We start from the raw sequence: 21,310 nt of genomic DNA, 5'->3' as shown, positions 1-21,310 counted from the left end.
ATTTACCCAGTTCATAAAGGAAGGCTCCGTACCCAGGTTTTTTAGTATACTTCTACATAATTATGTTTTGCACTTCAGGGTTTTACCGCCGTGCAATACTGCTATTTTGACATGTGATCTCCACTGCATGATCACACGATTATGGTGATTATGAAAAAATGCAATCTTCAGACGACTGTCAAAAAACACATGCTGCTCCACTAAAGAACAAAACGTCTAGTGAGAAACGTAATCAATTTAGTTCCCGTTGCAATAACTGGACACAATGTGAAACACAAAGATAGGAGCGCAAAAACACATATATAAAACTGTTGGGTTGGCATTTTTATGTAAAACTCCTCCCTAAAAGAAATATGTCAAGAAATAATTTGTATCAATTACAATAAAACAAGGCAAATGTGTAAAAACAAGCACACTCCAAAAAGCAACTTATGATTCATAGTGTCACTCTTAAGATACAGGGACATAATTAATTAATCTGTAGTAAAAAGAAAAATCACACAATTAGAAATATATTTCAATATCTGTGTGGACCTAATTCATTTTTTACCCACTTGCCTGCAACTTTATGCAACAACTCAAAGATGTTAAAGCACTGAATTCCTTAAACTGTAGAACAGTCACCAGCATCACTTCCCAGAAGTATGTTCAACAAACCTCAGACGATAGCAACAGTAACTTATCAAACTCCAATCTAGGATCTTGACTGGTGAGCAAGCCAGATGAACTCCAGAGTATAACTTATTACATTCTGTCTTGTATGATATCCCTTTATGCAGTCTCCTAAACTGCCATGTGAGCAAAAATGTTACCTGCAGTGTTTCCTGCCCCAGAAAGTGGTGCAAACTGCAATGGGACGAGACCGTAGAGCTCCTCATGTGCTTTAACTCTGCTTTGGACGTTTTGACTGTGGGGTGTCCAGTGCTGTGCCTGCTGCTTTTTTGGATGCTCCCTTTTTTTTAGGTTCCTTTTCCTCTGAATCATAGAGAGCACTCCTGATGAAGCGTGCAGCAGCCCCCTTGTCTAGACGGGCAGCTTTCTTCTTGTCAGTGATCTCCTTTACTCTGTTCATGTATGTTCGTATTCGCTCCTGAAGAGCAGAGAATAGGTACAGAAGAATTAGGCAATGCACTTAAGCACTAATAAAATATGACATGGTCAAATATGGTACCAAAAAAAAAAAAAAAAAAAACATATACATACCAATTCTTGTTTGATTCCATGCTCTCGGGGATTTACTCCTTGTGTAACCAAATACACTGGAAATTACAACATTTAGTGTAAGGCCGGGGTCACAAAGATTATGAGATTCCATTGTAAACAGGACATTTGGATGTTCAGTTTAGCTTCATACAAGATACAAGAGTATTATTTTCCATCGAGAGAATAATCAGTGAATGCACTTACTCCAGAATAATGAATTGAGGGTGTAGGCAGACATCAGCTCCAGCTTAGCTTGATCCAAAGGATCCAACTGTCAATGAAACAGATTTACTTTAAGATCATTACCACATGGACTATAGTTTCTCTATTAAACATAATAAGTTCATTGCATTTTGGAATGCAATTATATGTAAATTGTGTAGGTTTGTCTATCTAAATGTATGTTACACTAAGAAGCTGTGTGACTGCTGTGTGATTTACTGCTTACCTTTTGCATGAGATCATTTCTGGACATCGACATCATCTTCTCCAACATGGTTTTAACTGAGGAAACTGAGGTGTCGAAGGTTGTGAGCTGTTCGTCTATCTCGTGGGGGTAGTCCTCCGTTCTGGTGCCTGCTGCCATTTTCCTGTAAAATAATTAAAGCCTGTTGCCACAGGATTAAGTTATTCCACTAGCCTGGACAGTAACGTTAGCAGCAACCTCACGGCTGAAAGCCGTGATATTAGCTAGCTAAAGCTAGCGCCTGCTGCTAACGCTTTAACCACAAAGTTTCTATTCGTAGAAATAAAGTGTCAATTACAGACTATATGGTTAATCGGCAATGTTTAACTGCAATATAACTTAAGACCAGAACTGGACAATATTTAACGTTAACTAGCTATATCTGCGTTACCTCTTTAGCAACACACGTTTTGGTCGAGAAGAAGTGACGTCCTGCTTTCATTGACGTCACCGAAGTTAGCTTCCGCCTTACCAAATTAAAGTGAAATTGAAATGAAAATATTGAGCTAATAAGTCTACATTTTTTAAACCAGTTAATGTTGCAAAGGTTTTTTTTGACATTCTAGCTGAAGCATCATGACTTTGGATCCGTTGCAGATTTGACAAATCCAATTATATTTATGAAGTCAAACAAAAAGACTAAAGGCTCTTTCAAAACACCATCATATAGAATGTGGACTAAACTAACAGTAAGACTAGTAAGACTAAGACATAAAATACATTTAAATTCGTTTTTTTTTTTTATTGTAAAAACACACACTAAAATGCAGTGTTATCGAGCATCCGTACCACACTGGACAAGGTTTATCTTAAAACAGTCAGGACGTGAAATCTGGACTAAATTGACTATGAGAAGTGAAACAGTTCCAGGTTTTTGAAACCTTTATTGTATGTGTGGAATTGCACTTTGAAAATTGCTATTTTCACAAACACAACAGATACAAAAAATACAAACGGTATGTCCCAGTTTGACGTGTAGCTAAATATAGACGTTTTTCGGGTCAGGATGGTGAAGATTCCTTATTTGAAAGTGGGATGTGTCACCCCTTCACATCAATATATGCCATAAACTAGACAACACATTAAAATAAATATTTTAACGTTTTACTTTAACTTTGCCCTTAACTGCGTCTTTTATCTTCAACCTTTATTTTCTACTACCTCTTGTCGACTGGAAAGGCTAAATGCTACTTAACTAGGTTAGCTAGCTTCATGCCAGTTAGTTAGTTAAGCTAGTTAGTTCACTAGCTAACAGTTTCACTTAAAGCTTAGACAACTTAGCGTTACCTGATTTCCTTTATCACTAGACATCAGGAATATATGCGATAAATGTTTTAATTTAAAACAAAAGTGTTTCAAAAACTTCTGCTAACTACGCTAACAACCGACACAGTAATTTAAAGGCAAACGGTCACATTACTGTGACAACCTGTTGTAAGTATAAAAACGTTTTAAAATCCGTGCTGTGCTCTGATTTAACTAGCTAATAGCAAAACACCAAGGACGGATTTTTAGTGTTGTCTTTGATGAAACGCACTAGCGTTAAATATATTTCTACTAACTACGCTACAGCTTGCTAGTAATGGCAAGCTTTGGGGTTACTATGGCAACCAAGGGTGTGCCATAGTGTGATTTAATCGCAGACACGATAGCAGGCGTTTTTTTCTATTTTTGCTGTTCTATTAGTTCGTTTTCAAGTGTTGTCTTTGATGAAATAAACTTAAAATAGTTCTGCTAACAACGCTAACTGCTAATGCTAGTCAGTAAAGACAAGCGTTAGGGTTACTATGGTAACCTGGGGCGTCAGCGCGGTGAATGGAGCAGAGTCAGAGTGCTGGGACGTCAGACAGTTTAACAAGGAGTTTAGGACTGAAATCACACTCGGGTTTGTAGAAAACGACCACAAGAGGCTTGAGACATGGACAACTGTGATTTGGAGAAGCTCTCTGTCTCTGGTGCGAAGCTCCATCCAGCGTTCAAACCAGATGTTACACACTACAAAGTTACAGTGGAGAGCAGCGTCAACACAGTCACACTGGACCTGGTTACTAGTGACTGCGGGGCTTCTTATAGTATTGTGAGTACTGTCCTACCAGCTCTATAACAGTTTTCTGGACTTTTCCACATAAAAGATAACCTGTTTTTTATGTTTCAGCTTCTTGGTGATGGCTCCAGCACCATTAAACTGAATGATGGGTTAAACAGAGTAGAAATCGAGGTGGTGGCTGAGGACGGCACCACAAAGAAATACTGTGTAGAAATCACCAAGTTGTCTGCAAAGCTCGCAGAGCTCAGTAATCTGATGGTAGAAGGAGATATTGCTCTTCACCCTGCATTTTGTGCCAAAGTCTATGAATACCATAGTGAGTACAGACCAAGTTAAATGAGTTATCCATGTCATATTCTATTGTAGCATATACAGTAATAATATTGGATTTGTAATAAAATGCATAAGAATATCTTTTAAACATAAATAGACCTATATCTCTAAATATGTCTGTTGAGTTCTATGAAAAGAATCTGAATAAGTCCTACAAATTGAAGTTAACATTTTTTATTGATATTGCTGATTTATGTTCTGTTATAAACCTTTTCACACAGGTATTGTTCCCTTTCATTGTAATGCCATCACCCTGCTGCCTAAAGTGCCAGACAAAAACATAAAAGTTACAGTAAATGGGGCAGACAGCTCACAGCCGGTCTTTTTGAATTTTGGAGCCACTGTGGTGGAGATCTCAGTCTGTTCAGCAGATGGCAGTAATTCACAGGTAGGAAAGGACATGAGCCACTGTTCTGTTTGTTTTCCAAGTGTTCTCAACCTACGCACTGCTGATTACCTAGATCAGGTGTGTTCAGTCAATAAGAAATTGGAAGATACAATCCAGGATGAGGGTGGAGTGGGGGAAGACAAAGTAGATTAGTATCTTTCAGCTTCTGCAATTGTTATTAAAAAACTGACAGGACTGGACTGACAAGATGCTAAAAGGAAGGAGTGACCCTGTTAGGATTTACATTTCCAGCTCATAACTTAATCTTTTTTTTTTTTTTAAATATTAGTGTTCCAGTCTGCAAAACATGAAGTGTTTTGGAATAAAAATCCACATTTAATGTAAAGACATATCCTATACTTTAAAAACAGTACTGACATTTGTAACAAACCAAACTGCTGGAAAATTGATGTATCGCTGTAATGGACATCTATTTATACTTAGTTGCTGTTCATGCAGCATCTAAGTATAAATATGTATAGGTAGAACTGATTATATATCATTCAACTGTCATTAAAGAAATTCTTCAAGAAAATGTTTAATTTGTAAGGCTGTGCTTTCCTGCTACACTGCTTGATTTTTTTAATTAGGTAATATACATGACATGCCTCTAACTCTGCCAGGTGTACACACTGTTGGTGACTCGAGAATTACTTCCCATGGCTGTGACCTTCACTGATGCGAAGCAGCAGCTGGACTATGAATGTCCAGTATCCCTGAGTGCTTTTTATAGACCAGTATCTATCAACCACAGGTGAGACATGAATAGGAAACCTTATGGGAACAGTTGCAGAAATTACTTCCTTTATCAAATTCATATTTATTTTAATAAAAATTATGAACAAATGCTTTAATAAATTGCAACGATCATATAACAATCTGTATCCAATACACAGTTTCTTTGTTTACAAATAGAAATGACTTGTCACCCCTAAATCTTTTATTTCATTCATTTCATTCATTCATTCATTCATTCATTCATTTTAGCCACTGAAGTTTAATATTTTGGCCCTTTTCAATTTATTTGAAACGTGAAGAAAATGTATATGTTATTTTATATAGTTCCAAGTAGCTGGAACTATATAAAACGTACAAACGTAGCGTGTGTACAATCTGTTTTCTGTATTATGGTTCTACAAATGCCATGTGGTTACTTCTTTGATCTGCAGTGACCCAAAGCATATCTTCTCAAGGCCTTATATTGAGATGCTGGCACGAAGATCAAAAGTTGACCCACTTGGCGACTGTCCTCTGGGACATGACTGGAAGGTTGTTGAACAGGACCTTGACGGAAAGATGTCTGTTGCTCTGGTCAAGTGTTTCTTTATTTACCGAGGTGAAACTGCTTTAAAAGACTTATCTACAGCAGAGCTGCTGTGGATGCAATGCTCTTATTGATTGAGTTAAAGGTCAGTGGGTAGAGCAATAGAACCAGTATTATTTCTGGCTAAAGTCAAGTAAATAAGCCAGTTGTGTGGAGAGAATGAAGGGCAGAGCTTGTCAACATACCAAGAACATGTCACAGTAATTGATGAATAAAATAGAAGATATTGCCCTTATATGGTTGCTTTCAGAGTACATCTCTTGCCATTTATGTTGTTGCACAGTGAAGCTGTACTCAGAGTAACTGATTGACTCCAACAATGACATTTTTCTTGAATATTTAATTTTTTCTATAGTAGCATTCAACACTGGAGTCTGATGTTTTGTGTCCTTGATGTTTTTTTAACAAAGGATGTGACACTGTGATGAAACTGTCTGAGTTGGGGTCACACTCTCCGGACTGTCCACACAAACCCACAGGGATGCTGGATGCAAAGGTCAGTATGAAAGATTAAACAGTGCACTGCATTGCCAGAATCACTGCTATCGACCTTGATTCTGTTCATTATTTATTTACAAGTCAGCGCTCCATTCACAGTGACTAATTACCAGCTTCCAGAGTAGAAGTACCTTGTGTTTGTGTGTGTGGCAAGACAGTTGAAAGTACATATCATTAACCTGTGTGCAATGCATGGTGCAGGGGCCTGTTACTGCTTTTGCATTTAATGAATCATTCTAGCTAAACTGAGGTACTCCAGCAAACCCCAGTACATGTAAATGGCCTTCACTTGTGTTCATGTCCATTTCAGGATGTCACAGAGACAAGTTGGTATAAGAAGCACTTTGCATCATCCAGCTGTTTGGAGATAAAGACTAAGCACATTTTGGAGGTAGTAAATCAATATTAAGTTTCTTTATCTGCATTATTTACACCCATATACAGTGACTATACAGTATACACTGGAATGAAGATTTTGCCACCATGACTTCGCATGTTACTGCAGGTTTTTAGGTTTATATGGTCATAATACAGTTACGTCATCACCCCTACCAGTTTTATGCCGCTCATGTTTGTTTAAACTTTACTGTTTGACAAATGGGTGATGATTGTTTTGTCTTCTACAGGAGCGTAACTGGGAGAAAAGACTACAAATGACAGCAGGAGAAGGCAGTGTGGACACACTTTGTGCCTTGGCTGAGGATCACCTGAAACTCTACTGGCAACACCTGCCAAAACCAGGCATGTGTCATTTTTCTACCCAAGAGTGTATGATTGGAAATTAAAGGGAAATAATCTATTAAAGTATGTTTGAAACATGATTTGTTCACAACAATGCACTTATTTCCTCCCACTAAAATCTCACATACCCCCTCATTAAATTAAAACTGAATTTCAAATGTCGCATGGCGTTTAATAGCAAAGACATAGTTTCTCAATTTGGTACAGTTAAAGGGGCAGTAAGAAAATTTTAAAGGTCTAATTTGTTGCCGGTTTTTCAACTATACACTGATGCAAGTTATTTCACAAATAAAATTAGACACACAATTTTACTTTATGATCTTGTTGTAAGATGTGTTCATACCATATATGACATGGTTCAATTTCACATTTCCACAGGGAATATTGTGAAGTACGAGGCTGGCCAGTCTCTATTGTATAACCTGGAGCAGGCTGCTGTCCACTACGCATCAGCTATCAGAATCAGCTCCAGAGATGCCAGACTCCACTTCCTGCTGGGTCTTGCTCTGGAGGAGCAGCACTATGCTATGGGGATGTTTGTCCTTCAGAGAAAGGTTTTCCATATCCTTCCCATGCAAACACACCCAAAAAACAATTCTTCAGTATAAATTAAAATTGTGATCTGTGTTATGTGAAGCAAGTAGAGGTCTAGGGATTTTAAGTATGACAAATACTACTACTACTAATAGTAATAATAGTAATAATAATAATGATAATAATAATAAATGAATGATATTATTAGTGAAATTTGAAAACAGTGAACTGTGCTACTGAAAACAAGACTCCGTTTTACTTTTTCTTTTCTACATCTGCAGGTTGTAAGGGACAAAGATGAATTAAGTGATGCCAAATCAACAGCACGTCAGGATGACATCCTGGCCATTTGCAAACTCCATGGTTTCATCGGCACACCCACAGTGGAGAACCAGCTGCAGGCCTTGGATAAAGAGTATCAGCAGCTAAAAGACCAGGGGCAGTCCAGCAGGGCAGACTATGTTCAGACACTCTATATCTGGCTCTCCAGGAAAATTGGCAAAGTAATTGTGAAAGTGTCATACTGCATGTTGCTGAAATGTTGTTAAACAATGATTTGTACTATCATATACTGTATCTCTTATATGAATATGAGTTGTAGATTTTTGAAAGAAGATTGTCAGGCTATTTCTTATGGTTATATATTGTATAGCACAGCATGTTTTTAAATAAGGAGATGATACAATCCATCACAATTTTGCATTTGTTGTAGCTTGTGCTGTATAATGTAACATTATGCTGTGACACTTGTTTATTTCTCTACAAAGCTGTTTGAACTAAAGCACCCACTAAATAATTATTCATCCATAAACAGCAATTGAATTTGAACTCCCTCCCCCCTTTTTGCAGGATAGCAGTTCTGCTGTGCGGGATGTCAAGAGCTGTGTCCATCAAGCTCTGATGAAATACCTGGATGCCTGGTCTCTAAGTCCAGACAACTGGGAGTACAGCCTCCATGTAGGAAGGCTGCTACTGCTGCAGGGGAGGAGCAAAGAAGCCCTGCAGCACCTCCAGAGTGGCCTGGCACTGTGCCCTGTACATCCTGCACTCAGGTCAGGGCACAGAAATACTGTTAGTAGAAGCAGAAAGTGTATTGAGTCAGGTGGTTACAGTATTAATACTAGCTGTCATTTTCTCAGATTCTTCACAGGGCTGGCTATGCTACAGCAAGAGCAGAAAGCCTCTGAGGACACAGAGAAGGAGGCTGCTTTGTTCTTACAGCAGGGACTGGAGCATTTTGTCAGCCAGTGTTGCAGCAAGAGGTGTGTGCGTAGGTGTGTGTGTGTGTCTGTGTGTGTGTTTTGGAGGTGGATGCATTCAGTGAGAGAGGGAGAGAGTGTGAGGGCATGATAGTATCAGTAATGTAGCAGGATGTTCTGTTTAAGCTTGCAGGAGGTAGACTAAGGTACTGAAAAAAGGCATCATAGTCTGCAAAACCATCTGCACTGTTTCTTATTCAGTGGTTTTTAAAAGTTATTTTAAAGTCCAAATTTAGGTTTTTCACTAACCACCACCTTCGTCTGTTACTGGAGCAAATGTGGTCAAAACAGCTGCACCTGCATTTAATGGGCAATAGTTCTGGGAGACATCTTAAAGATCATATCCCTTGTCCTTGCCTTAGATTTGTCTGCTTTGTTTATACTGTATTTAAGTTCATCATCATTTTCATTGTTTTTTTGTGTTGCTTTTTATGATTTTGTCTACAGCTGGGTGGAGCAGGATCCATCAGATCCTCTGTCCAGCCGCAACACACAGTTCCTGCAAGGCCTTCTCACTCTGGGCCAGCTGCAACAGAGAAGCACACTGTCTGGGAAGGCCATGAGTGCAGAACAGGTCTATCACACGTATGTTACAAACCAGTTTTGCTTAAGTGAAAACCTAGTAGATTTTATTGTTGATATTATCTGTTTACTTGGTGTTTGTGGCAGCTCCAGTTAGCTGTCTCACTCATCTCCATTAAGAAGGTGTGATTCAAAGAAATGTCTCACCATTCTCATCAGTATGAAGCCGTTTAAATGTGTTTAAGCACTGCGTGAAAGCCCTGTTTCTCCCTGTCTCTCTGCTGGAATGCTTCAGTGTAGCTGTGCTGACTGCCCAGAGTGTGAGTCAGTGTGTGTGTCGTGCAGAAGTGAGCGGGCAGCTGGAGTGGGTGCTGCTAGATGCTCACTTTGCCCTACTGCAGAGGCTGATCCAGCAGGGTGATCTCCAGGCCAAAGCTGGGACTGAGAAGCAGTTTCTGGTGGCAAAGAGATGCCAGGCCCTCACAGCTCTCATTAGCCTCACATCAATCAGCCCCTGTCAGGAGCTGCTCGACATGCAGAAGAGTGTAAGGGTGTTCAGCCTGGAAACATCCAGAACATGTATTTTACCAGTCTCTTTGAGTTTTTTGTTTTGCAAAGTTGACAGTACCACATTGTAGCACCATAGCTAATGCTTATATATGTTCATAAGTGCCTGATGTGGCCTGGAAATCAGACTTCTATCTTTGCCCACTTCCCCTGCTGTGTACAGGCATGCCAACTAGCAGTAGTGACAACACCTCGAGACAGCCACGCCCTGTGTCGCTTGGGTCTGGCACAGCTAGTTCAATATGACAACAATCCAAATTCCGACAAGTCAAAGGAAGCCATAGCTGATGCCTGCCTCAGCTTCCAGGCCAGCATTGAGCTGGAAAACAAGAGTCAGAGCGGAGAACCACCTGAACAGCTGAAGAGTGAGTCTGTGTCTTTGGCATTAAGGTCATTGATTGCTCTCAAAATCAGCAGACAAACAGGATCATGTTTAGATATGGGCTTAATCTTACATTTATGTCAAAAATACCTGCAGGCTATTAGTCTCATGGCAAATCAGAACTTTATGTTATGGTAAGCTGAGTAATGCCCAGTTCCTGCTATTCACAAAAAACAATTATGAAAGCCTTTCGGAACTCCATGCCCACATTGACAAGCAAACCATCGTGTTTGCTTAGAACAAAAGTGGTGGCAAGACTGGCAGGAGGCAGAAAAAGAGAAAGCTGCCAAACAATCCATCAGCCAACCAGCAGGACTCAAAGGGCCTTCTGACACCAGTGTGGCCAAGAGTGGAACTAGGCGGGGCAGGGGAGGACCTGGCCAAGGGTGGGTGGCCACAGCCCCCATGAGGGGAGGAAAAGCTACCCAACCTCCAGCCAAAACCCCTGCAGCCAGGTGAGTCACCTGTCTGAGTCAAGCGTTGGCAGACCTGTTATGTGGTTGTCTGTGGATGTTTGTTTTCATTTATTTTTTCTGGGGGATGCATGCTTTTTTAGTTCAATCCCACAAAGTTTTCATAAGCATGGGATTTTTAATTTGCTATCAACGTGGATAACTATGCTGGAATCATAGTTAATTAGTAATTAATTAATTAAGTCAAGTATAAAAAGTGAAGGACATATTACAAGTCTTGAAGAGTTTGAAGACTACATTAAAACATGTAACAAAATTCCTGACCACATGAATATATTTAGTAGTTCTGTTGTGTGCTTGTATATACACACATAAGCAAAGCTTAGACATTAACATTGGCAGAAATGTGATGTGTACTAAGCACAGATTAAACTTACAGTAAAACAACATGTAACACTTGTGTCTCTCTAATTTTGCAGTCCATTTTGGAGCTTTTGTATATTTTCTCTCCTGTAGGGGGAGAGCTAGAGCAGCAGCTAAACCAGAGGGATCACCCAAAATGCCCAATAAGAGTAGTAAAGCCCACCTCCCCACCAACAAATCTAAACAGGACTGTTGTCATGGTACTATTGAGACAGCAAAAGGTAACTGATGATATAAGCATTGAAAGTGACATACTTAGTCCACTGACACAGCTTTTCCCCCAAAGTCTTATTTTTTTCATAATTTAGAAAAAACAAATGTTATTTTTAGACAGAATATTATATTTTTTGCATCTATACACAAAAGTATGAGACTGGGATTTGAAAGCTCAGTGTCTATTCCATGAATGAAATCTGGATGATGTAAAGTGCCTTATGTGTAGAAAGGAGATCAATCAAAATGCTGTTTAAATGTGAAAAAGTTTGAGAAGAATGTCACACTACTTAAAACACTTTAAGGTCACGTGACACATCCTAATGATTGCCACTTGTTTTTTGTTCTTATTTTATTGGAGTATATAAAAACATTTGGTTTGGTCATTATACTTTATTAATTGTAGTTTCAGAGCCTGGTATGGCAGACAGAGTCAGCGAGTCCAGTCCAGTGAATCATAGGTCTCATATCTCACGGCTGGGTCTGGCCCGAGCCCTCTCCCGCTCCGCAGACACCCAGGAACAGGCAAAGCAACTCTACCAAGAGGTCATTTCCATGGCACCAGGGGTCAGAGTTTTTATCTTGCATTTATATTTCAGGAATTTCCTCTGTGCTTTTACAATGCAGCTTACATCAGATAACATCACTAGTTTTCACTCCTACCCAACTATAAAAACATGACTCCAGACTCTGATTAATACCAGTGGAAACATGTTGCTCAGCTATATTAGAAAATTTCACAGTATTTGGTTTTATAAAAACAAAAAAATGAGTAAATGGTAGAATATGTGGTGATTAAGAAATGGAACCTGTTGCTCTTAATTTCCTGAATACTTGACATCTGAAAATGAAAACTCACCTCAGTTATGGCTGAGAGAAGCTATATAAAATGAGGGTTTGGAACATCTGGGAAAGGACTAATATAACAGAAAGTGACAACAATTCCCATATGCCCCAGATTTAGCTGACAGAGAAGAAAATGCAAAACAAAACATCTCTAAAGGACTATCTTTGATTTGGCCAACAATGCCTACCCCTACTTTCACATCCTCATCATGTTACAGCTGAATGACTTTTTAGAAAAGATTCCCCACTGATGTTTGGATAACCTACAGAAGCTGCAGGTTGGTACTCAAAGAGAGATTTCACACAGTAGGCAGATGTCCAGATAAGATGTGGTTAATGAATTAACTGCCTGTCTAGGTCCATGATGCCTACATTGAGCTTGTGCAGCTGCTGGAGCCATCAGACCCTCAGGCTGCAGTGGAGGTTTACTGCAGATTCCCCCTGAAACCTGTGGCTGAGCAAAGCTTTGATGATGCCTTCATCACAAGAGAGACTGTCCGCATACTGATGACGCTGGAGCAGTACGACCATCCACAGCTGGTCCCCAGCCTCGTGGCATGTGGCAAAGTCATGGGCCTAGGTAAATATTATTAATTACATAGTTACAGTATGTGTGGTTGTTTGTCTTTGTGTGTCTCTATGTGGCCCTGTGATGGACTGGTGACCTGTCCAGGGTGTACCCCTGCCTTCCACCCAAAGACAGCTGGGATAGGCTCCAGCAGATCCCTGGGACCCTGGTTAAGGAATATGCGGGTATAGAAAATAGATGGATGGATGGATGGAATTACATAGTTACTTCGTCTTAAATGAAGTCAAAACTTAGTTGCACAGTACTGTTTTAAAAGTTTGAGGCAGGAATATATGTTTTTACAGTTTAAGCAAATGGATACTGTAAATAGGAAAATAAATTTAATAACTCATTAATTGGGATGGACATGAACAGAATTTGGTCAAATACTTCAGGATTTTAAGACTGTCAATCACAGAAAAATAGGAAGTGAAAAATATATTGATGGCACTGTTTTCATCATGGTATATGGCAAGCTCCACCCCTCTTGCATGGCAAGTGTGTTAAAATGCTGCATTTACTATTTATTTTCAAATAAATGGTTTAGCATAATTGTCTTAAAAGTCATCTTGACTATGTTTAAAAAATGTGTTGCATAAATACAGTGTTGCATTAAAATCATGCTGCCAGGCCCACATGACAGGCCATGACATGTTATTTATAGAGATGTGTCACGTTCAACTGGTGTTTCAGCCAGATGGATGACATATTGCATAGATGCATCATGATGTCAGATAAAATAAGTGACTATGGAAAAGGCATCTCAGGTTAGCATGATTTGATGTTCTACTGTGTTTGCAGGTTGCATAGAAAAACACATCGACATCTTAAATGGAAAGTGCATGACTAAGCTGCTGAAGAGTGTCTATGCGAGGATCCATGATAGACAGGAGGACGATGAGGATCTACAGGACTTTTTCAGGTTGAAATGCTGGATTTGATTGAAATAAATGCCTGTATCTGTCATTTAGACTCTATGAATAAGTACCCAAAATACATATTTTGTCTTGATGTGTCCTTTTTCATGCAGTACAGTACTTTGAGCATTCATTTTAGACAGATGACACTGAGAAAGCATTAAGATTTTTCTACAGTTTAACAGTTTAATTTTGAAAGTACTAGTTAAAATGTCACATCAAAACTGACAACTTGAACAACAGACAAAAATAGATGGCAATAATTTGTGCAACAAAAGACAGGTGTTTCAGTGAGTACAAAATGGAAATAAAGAAATGAAAACTTTAGCCCTACATTGTTCTTCAAAGCCAGAGGCTACATGGATTGTTTCCTTCATTCCAATGGAGGTTTTCTGACAATATGGGAAATGTAAACACTGTCTGCAGAGCTCAGTCAGGGATAATCAAACCCAAACAAAAGATCACTCCGCTGATTTCAGTTAAATTCTTTTCTGGTAAGATAGGTTCAGATATGTGTATGAGAAAATCTAGATGTACAGCTGCCAAAATCCAGAGAAATTATTAAGAACGGGAACACAGATCAGCCTCACAGATGGGCAGTGATTTACACACTACTGATCCATCTCTGCAGTTGCATCTAGATTTGTATTGGGCTGCAGAGTCCTTTACCATCAGTCTTTGGTGTGTGTTATACTTTTTCACACCACATTGAGTTTGGTGACAATCAGCACACGGACAGACTGGTCAAAGCCCGAACACACACACAGGCCCTGCTTATCAGGGCTCCAGTCAAGGCTGGCGATGGGCTGAGTGGACAGTGTGACATTTTGTAAAAGGCTGACAGAGCCGGCTACGCCCACATCCAGGCCATCCGGGTCCTTCTTGCTCCTCTGAGCAGGATACTCACTGGAAATAACACATGCAACAAATATGTTCAGTTTGTAGTAAAGCTGTAAACTGTGTCAAACAACCATCATGATGGTTATTTAATTACCCTAAAATGGCACACAAACAAGCTGAAAATAGGTTAACTTACTACTTCCATAGGTGTATGTTGCCTGCTCCCCCTGCAGTCATGAAGACGTCTCTGTTTTGAGGCAAGTGTCTCACCTGCCAGATGGTCGACTTATGAGCCTAAAAGAAGAGGGATCATTTACTCCAGAATGCAATTTACTAAATAACATCAACATTAATTCCTAGCACCTTCCAAGAAAACCATGCCACTTTTAATCTGATGAGGGTCAAATAAGGTGGGCTCACTATCACGTATTTTTGTTTAGAGTGTTGTCCCTGTTCTGGCTCATCCTTTGGTATTAACGCTAACCTCTGTTTAAAGTTATGTCATTGATATCTAACATCATATCTGCTAACACGCTTCTCTTTCCCTTGTCTTGAAACTCCATAACGCTACACTTTACCTGTGTCTACTGGTCAAACTGCATTGCAGAAAGCCTTTATTTTTGCGTTGAAAAACACATGACACATTATTAGCTTTGAATATAATAATATAATATACAGTTGAATACAATAATTTATAAAACAATATAAAAAATCCTACTTTTCAGCCATGTGTTAAGATTTGTTTGTAAAGCTTATGCTAGACCAAAATATCTGGTGGAACCTTGTGATTCATGGCTGGAGACATTGATGTACTAACTGTTGATTGCTCAGAAGAACTGGACAAATATTTAGAAAGCTGAGGCCTCTGATCTTTCAAACCCAGCAAACAGTCGGCGAGCTGAGCTGTGCACTAATGCTGGTTTAAGTGTGTTTTTCCAGCATTTTCCCAGAAAAAGCCACACTTCTCTCTCCTCACCGCCCTAGTGTCATTTTTGGCCAGGGTCACAGAGCCACAGAGAATGTTAGACAAACACAATCCCAAATGCTTCCAGCTGTGAAAATGGTCAAAACATCGTGTGCTCCCATTTCCCTCTGTACCATGGAAATGTAAAAATAATAATGATAACGGCCTTTTAACATGTTCCCATACAAACACCTATCTGGCTTGGTCCACCCAAGTCAATTACCTTTTCGGAAACAGAGGCGAAGCCCTTGGTGGGGTGTTGGGTCCTCATGTCAAAGACATGGAATTTTCCCTCCAGTGAGGTTGCCACCAGCTTGTTCATGTTGATGTCTTTTCTGTCGAACTCCACACAGCAGACCTGAAAAAAATAGCTGTCACTCTTTAGGTCCACCACAAACTATATTCTTTTAGGTGTATTTCAATTCATTCATTCATTTCAATAGTTTTGATCTTACCCCATTTTTAATGTTGGTTTCCCACCGTACAGACATATTCCGTAGGTCAAAGAGTTTAATGTCCCCATTGTCATAGCCAGCACACACACAGCGGTCCTGATCATTGAAGGCGTGACCTGTAATGAGAGGGTCAAATGAAAATGAACAATGTCCCCATTCATGATGAATTGATGATTGGAAAAATTGTTTTCCTCTGCACAACCTGTTCAATTTTCCAACCTTCTGTGTGTGGACAAGCTTGTGCTAATGCCATAAGGATTTAGCCATGTGTACACAGAGAGCAGATGACTGAAACTGGTCACATTTCATAAACTCACATGGCTAATTAAAACATTCAACTGTGAAATGTATATTTTAATCACCAAATGCAACAGTCCAGCAGTCCCTCTTGGTTTCTCCTTCCATGGGCTCCATGTTGGCTACAGGTGAATCCTTCTGTCTGGGATCCCACACTTTAACGGTACCTGTATGGAAAGAAAAGCTGACATCTTAGTTAATACTTTGGGGTTAAAGGTTTTAATTGAAAATGACATCAAACTGTCTAAATGCTCTTACCATCTCTGCTTCCTGTAACTATCTCAGGTGCACCATCACCAATCCCCAAACCACCAACACCATCAATACTATTCACTATCTCTTTGTGAGCCTTTACAGTGTACACTGGCACTTCAGGCATTTCTAGGTTCCTGCAGACAACAGAAGAACAGAAGAAACAGGCACCATGTGAACTACCTTTTAATTCAGCCAGTCAATGATAAATGTTTTCCATTAGAATCTAATTATAAATGTCCACTTGAGAAACTGGAATTGAAAGACCTTAGAACTTAATCTCTAGATTAGTATATTAAGTGGCTTGTGATTCAAGCTTAAATTAAAAACCTTACATTCATCATTTCATTTCATGCCACTACTCAGTGAATGTGGATAAAATACCATATATTGAGATGTCCACCAAAATCCCCAGTTGCGATGTGTCTCTGTTCAAGAGAGGTGGCCCCAAATGTCCCACACTTTATGGGTTTAGCTTTCTCTACCTGAAACATGAAAGAGTCAAGGTTTTGTTAAGCTCCAAGAGACATTACAACAAGCAGAGAAACAAGAGTATGGAAGAAACATGCAGGTGCTTATACACTCTTCCTTTGCTATCTGTTTAGAAAGGGGTTGGTAAAAATGAGCTCTACAATAAAACCCAATACTCCACATTCCCAGTGTCAATGCAGTGAAAAATGTGAAACACATCAGAATCATATTGCATGAGGCCCTTTTTCTGTCTCGAGCTGCCATTTGCCTCCAGTGGTGGCGTTTGTCCTTTTCACCACTGCCTTATTCCTATAAATAAATGATAAATAGATTGTTAGAGCCGCTCAGCGCTGTTATTAGAGCTTTATTAAACACCAGGACAGTCAGAAAGTCACTAACGTTATATGAAGACTGTCTTCATGTTGCCGGTTGCTATGGAGACAGCAGCTAACCTGTTGGGACTTTTCTAGAAACCATAAATGACTATTGTTGTCAAGCTAGCAATAAAATAAATAAATAAATAAATAAGGCGTTTGCTCGACATGTTTGTGTGCAGAGACGAGGAAAGTGTTGTTCACCTCCTTTATAAGCTGGGCCTCTCCGTGCTGGACTTCGTAGATCTGCAGAACTCCGGTTCCTCTCGGAAAGTTCCCCAGGCAGACGAACTTGGCGCTGCACGGGATCCATTTACTGTCGAAAACCGTGTAGTTCAAACTCTTCTGAATGTGCGCGATGATCTGAGGCTTCGACAGTGGCGACGACATGTTTGCGGATGTGAAAATGTGACGCTAAGTGGCTGAAATTCGCTTTAAAGCACCAAGAAAAAGCTTCATTACCGCAGCCCGCTGCCAAAACACACGAGGGGCTTCTTACAGCTGAGCGTGTGGCTGGCCGAGGAGCTGCCTGAGAAAATAAATACCTGTCAATGGTTTTAAAAAAAAAAAGTATTTAAAGTACGCAGACAACATATATTCTGTTTATTCAGACTCAATTCGAGCAATCAAATTGGACACACGTTAATTACATGAAGTTTATTTATTGTTGTCATTCAACAGGCGTGGACGACGTGGCTGTTTGGGTCCTTTCCGTTGCACGAGGGTAACTTCATGTGTGTGTCGTCCTCAGGTTTGATGTTTAATCTGATTTAAGAAGTAATTTCGGGATGGACACGGATAAAAACCCAGCTCCTGGCGTTAGCACTGCCATGGAGAGCCGAGAGGACACAGATTCTTTCATAAAGGTAAAGTCTAAAAAGTCTCAGAAACGAAAACGTGAACAAGATGGAGTGGGCATGGACACAGAAGAGCCAGTGACGACGAAACGTCCGCATTTTCCACCGATTTCAGGCGATAAATTAAAGGTAATCACCATCTGTGCGTGTCGTCTGATATAAACTAATGTTTATTTATTGTTTATCTTCGTCACGAAGTAGCCTGAGCGCTATTGTCTGCGCTTGCGCAGTACAGCCTTGTGATGGCACTAACTTACTGTTGACATATTTCTATTGCAAGTTGCAGTAGTATCATAAACGCGGCCGTGCACAGTTTTATTGGAGTATTTTTTATTCCAATGAAACTCAAATTCTTGATATTTTTTCTGTTCGCCAAAAGCCAAGTAACTAGTATTTATTTACAGAGACTTCAGAGGACATTTCCTATTTCAAGATGATTGTGTAGTGTCTAAAATCTAGCAAAATATTCCTCATCGTATCATTTCAGCTTTAGGGTGCTGGTTGGTTTCAGAGTGCCTTGATAATGAAACACGAAACCATGACAATACAATTATGTGGAAAAGGTAACAGTGGGAAAGGTTAATACAGTATTAATAACTAATATTTACCCAGCAGTACACGGATTAGTGGGACCACCCACAACTTCAGAGTCAACGTTGCAGATTAATGCATCACTAATTAAATCCTTGGAAGGACAATCAATGACAAAGACAAGTATGCTTTACTTGGAATACCTAAGTACGTTTTGCTGCTATTTCCGATTAAGCAATGATGAGAACATTTATTGGCAGCTAACCTTTAAATAAATTGGTCTTTTAAGTATTTTTGTTAGCAAACATTCCAAACATTTGATGATGAGGACACCTGAAAGACATGATTACATAACATCAGCGGTATTGTAATAAATCCCGTTTTTTTCCATAGAATATGGTTTTGTTAATGTTTAATGGTAAATGTTTCCCATGTGTTTCAGGGATCAGACGAGATGCGGAAAGTCGCTGTCCCACCTCACAGATACACCCCGCTGAAGGAAAACTGGATGAAGATTTTCACCCCCATCGTAGAGAATCTACAGCTTCAAGTCAGATTCAACCTGAAAACCAGGAATGTTGAAATCAAAGTATGTTTCCATAGCACGTTTAACTAATACTGACACTACAACAATACCCACCTGTTCTGCTTTTTCTATGGCACCACTGTTGTCTGTAGTGTATATAATGTGCTTTCCTTCTTTCAGACATGCAAAGAAACACAGGACATCAGTTCACTCACAAAAGCAACAGACTTTGTAAAAGCATTTGTTCTAGGATTCCAGGTTGAAGTAAGTACACTAATGGGAGATTTGAGTGAACTGTTAATATATATTTTTTCTATCATAATTCACAGCTTACAGTTCCTCAGGAGAGAGTTTTTTTTTTTTTTTGGTTTTGTTTTGTTTTGTTTTGTTTTTTTTTGGTAGTCAAGCTCCCTGGCTTGACCCAACTCATGCCTACACTGTATCTGCTTAGGCTGAACTCCAGTGACCGCCTCCGCTTCTTGATAGGCCACAGCGTGTTTACTAGTTATCCCTAATTGTCTACCTCCTCTAGTCTTACTTGTAGGCACTAGTTACCAAATAAAATCCCACTCTCTGACAGGATTCCTGTTCTCCAGAGCTGATACTTGGCAGCATCACCAGCCTTATATCTGCCTTCAATCTGGCCAGGTTAAGTTACAGTGGCCCAGCTGGCATGTTAGGCCTTAGGTTTCCAAACAGAGTACTGTGCCTCTGCTCCCAACTCTATATATTTAAGCTTTTTCCTTCTCATGGTACTGTCAACTCCATGAAACACACAGGAGTATTTACTCTTTGCTTGGTGTGTATGCAGGGCCAGTTTACAGGGACTGTAGGTAGGACTAGAAAATGGTGCGTTTAAACAAGAACAAAAATGTCAAGTATATTCTTTTAATGTTGTTTAAATATATTATGCATGTCATAGTACTTGATTCTTGATGTTTTGTGAATGTCCTTTGAGTGAATTTCGTTTGACATAACATTTCTTCTCTTTCCAGGACGCCCTTGCTCTCATCAGATTAGATGAGCTTTTCCTTGAAAGCTTTGATATCACAGACGGTAAGATTGCACCATACTGCTACTCTGAGATTGCACTCTGTACTGTGCCTTGAAGTGTATTTAATCATCCTCTCATATGTTGCCTATCATGTCAGTGAAACCCCTGAAGGGAGACCACTTATCCAGAGCTATTGGAAGAATAGCAGGCAAGGGAGGAAAAACCAAATTCACCATTGAAAATGTCACAAAGACTCGCATTGTGCTCGCAGACACGTAAGTAGATTATTATTAACCATGATTAGATCTTTTTTTTTTGTCAGTTTTTGAATGTATTTTTGCATTCAGAGTTTTACTACCATTTATGTTTGTGGATTATTTCTATAAAATTGAACGATCTCTTCAAGTCTGGATGGAAAATGCACTTTTTTGACCTAACTAAATTGTGATTTTCTCTTATGAAGCAGTGCAGAAGAGTTGGTGTATCTCTGTCTGTCCTAGTCTGTTTAGCCACAAATAAATGTCTCATGCCTTTTGTTTTTTTTTTTGACAATGTTCCTTCTTGTCTCTCAACAGAAAAGTTCACATATTAGGGTCTTTCCAGAATATCAAGATGGCCCGGACAGCGATATGTAACTTAATCTTAGGTGAGAACATTGTTTTTATAGCAGAGTATATGGCTGATGTCATTACTTTGAACAAACTCTTTGACTTCACTTGTAGTGCTGAGTAGTGACCTTCTAAATCTTTTTGCCCCTGCAGGAAGTCCACCTTCAAAGGTCTATGGCAACATCAGGGTGGTGGCCAGTCGGGCTGCAGAGAGATTCTGAAATCTGATTGGTTGCCTTCTCTATTTATCACTTGACCCACTGTATCGGTTCAGTGGCTTTTGGGCTCAAACCTCAGTTTCCTCTGTAACAGCCTCATGTTTCCAGCATTCTCCTGGTTTTTGGATCAGCTGGAACCAAAATATGAGGAAAAAGATTTCTGAAAAATGAATCTGTGTAAATAAAAAAAATCCACTACAGATTGAGTTCAGATGTGTCAATGAAGTGTATAAAATTCAACATAATTCATTAATACCAATGACTACAAACTGTGTGCTG

The 21,310-nt window shown here is 39.5% G+C and overlaps 5 protein-coding genes across 7 annotated transcripts; 3 read left to right on the top strand and 2 right to left on the bottom strand.

The window, feature by feature from the left end:
* Window positions 1-303: 303 nt before the first annotated feature.
* c1d (C1D nuclear receptor corepressor) lies at window positions 304-2,116 on the bottom strand. Of its 2 annotated transcripts, none has more exons than XM_026308463.1 (5): window positions 2,061-2,116; window positions 1,652-1,811; window positions 1,408-1,474; window positions 1,204-1,259; window positions 304-1,090 (listed from the first exon to the last, which is right to left on the bottom strand). In XM_026308463.1, the coding sequence occupies exons 2-5, from the start codon at window positions 1,787-1,789 to the stop codon at window positions 884-886; spliced, it is 468 nt and encodes a 155-aa protein (XP_026164248.1). In that variant the 5' UTR covers window positions 1,790-1,811; window positions 2,061-2,116; the 3' UTR covers window positions 304-883. The 2 variants fall into 2 exon arrangements, with proteins under 2 accessions (XP_026164248.1, XP_026164249.1); XM_026308464.1 differs by having other exon boundaries at window positions 1,652-1,793; window positions 2,061-2,098.
* A 1,471-nt stretch (window positions 2,117-3,587) lies between these two features.
* LOC113132017 (uncharacterized) lies at window positions 3,588-7,044 on the top strand. The gene is made up of 8 exons (XM_026309812.1): window positions 3,588-3,713; window positions 3,825-4,032; window positions 4,271-4,437; window positions 5,061-5,191; window positions 5,607-5,773; window positions 6,172-6,257; window positions 6,570-6,650; window positions 6,886-7,044. The coding sequence occupies exons 1-8, from the start codon at window positions 3,588-3,590 to the stop codon at window positions 7,042-7,044; spliced, it is 1,125 nt and encodes a 374-aa protein (XP_026165597.1).
* Window positions 7,045-8,016: 972 nt separating this feature from the next.
* On the top strand, window positions 8,017-12,612 carry LOC113132025 (uncharacterized). The gene is made up of 9 exons (XM_026309826.1): window positions 8,017-8,037; window positions 8,384-8,586; window positions 8,674-8,796; window positions 9,241-9,378; window positions 9,611-9,860; window positions 10,046-10,247; window positions 10,503-10,719; window positions 11,194-11,321; window positions 11,720-12,612. The coding sequence occupies exons 2-9, from the start codon at window positions 8,435-8,437 to the stop codon at window positions 11,992-11,994; spliced, it is 1,485 nt and encodes a 494-aa protein (XP_026165611.1). The 5' UTR covers window positions 8,017-8,037; window positions 8,384-8,434; the 3' UTR covers window positions 11,995-12,612.
* A 1,192-nt stretch (window positions 12,613-13,804) lies between these two features.
* dnaaf10 (dynein axonemal assembly factor 10) lies at window positions 13,805-17,797 on the bottom strand. Of its 2 annotated transcripts, none has more exons than XM_026308470.1 (8): window positions 17,502-17,797; window positions 16,837-16,937; window positions 16,459-16,589; window positions 16,266-16,367; window positions 15,904-16,019; window positions 15,672-15,806; window positions 14,681-14,778; window positions 13,805-14,550 (listed from the first exon to the last, which is right to left on the bottom strand). In XM_026308470.1, exons 1-8 carry the CDS (start codon window positions 17,685-17,687, stop codon window positions 14,343-14,345), a joined length of 1,077 nt encoding a protein of 358 aa, XP_026164255.1. In that variant the 5' UTR covers window positions 17,688-17,797; the 3' UTR covers window positions 13,805-14,342. The 2 variants fall into 2 exon arrangements, with proteins under 2 accessions (XP_026164255.1, XP_026164256.1); XM_026308471.1 differs by having other exon boundaries at window positions 16,837-17,232; window positions 17,502-17,638.
* A 194-nt stretch (window positions 17,798-17,991) lies between these two features.
* On the top strand, window positions 17,992-21,231 carry pno1 (partner of NOB1 homolog). Its single transcript, XM_026308674.1, has 7 exons — window positions 17,992-18,283; window positions 19,128-19,274; window positions 19,392-19,475; window positions 20,207-20,267; window positions 20,363-20,480; window positions 20,781-20,851; window positions 20,967-21,231. Exons 1-7 carry the CDS (start codon window positions 18,086-18,088, stop codon window positions 21,032-21,034), a joined length of 747 nt encoding a protein of 248 aa, XP_026164459.1. The 5' UTR covers window positions 17,992-18,085; the 3' UTR covers window positions 21,035-21,231.
* The last annotated feature ends 79 nt before the right edge of the window (window positions 21,232-21,310 follow it).

Source organism: Mastacembelus armatus, chromosome 15 (assembly GCF_900324485.2).
Source record: "Mastacembelus armatus chromosome 15, fMasArm1.2, whole genome shotgun sequence".
Lineage (NCBI taxonomy): Eukaryota > Metazoa > Chordata > Actinopteri > Synbranchiformes > Mastacembelidae > Mastacembelus > Mastacembelus armatus.
This window is presented reverse-complemented; position numbering and strand designations above follow the sequence as displayed.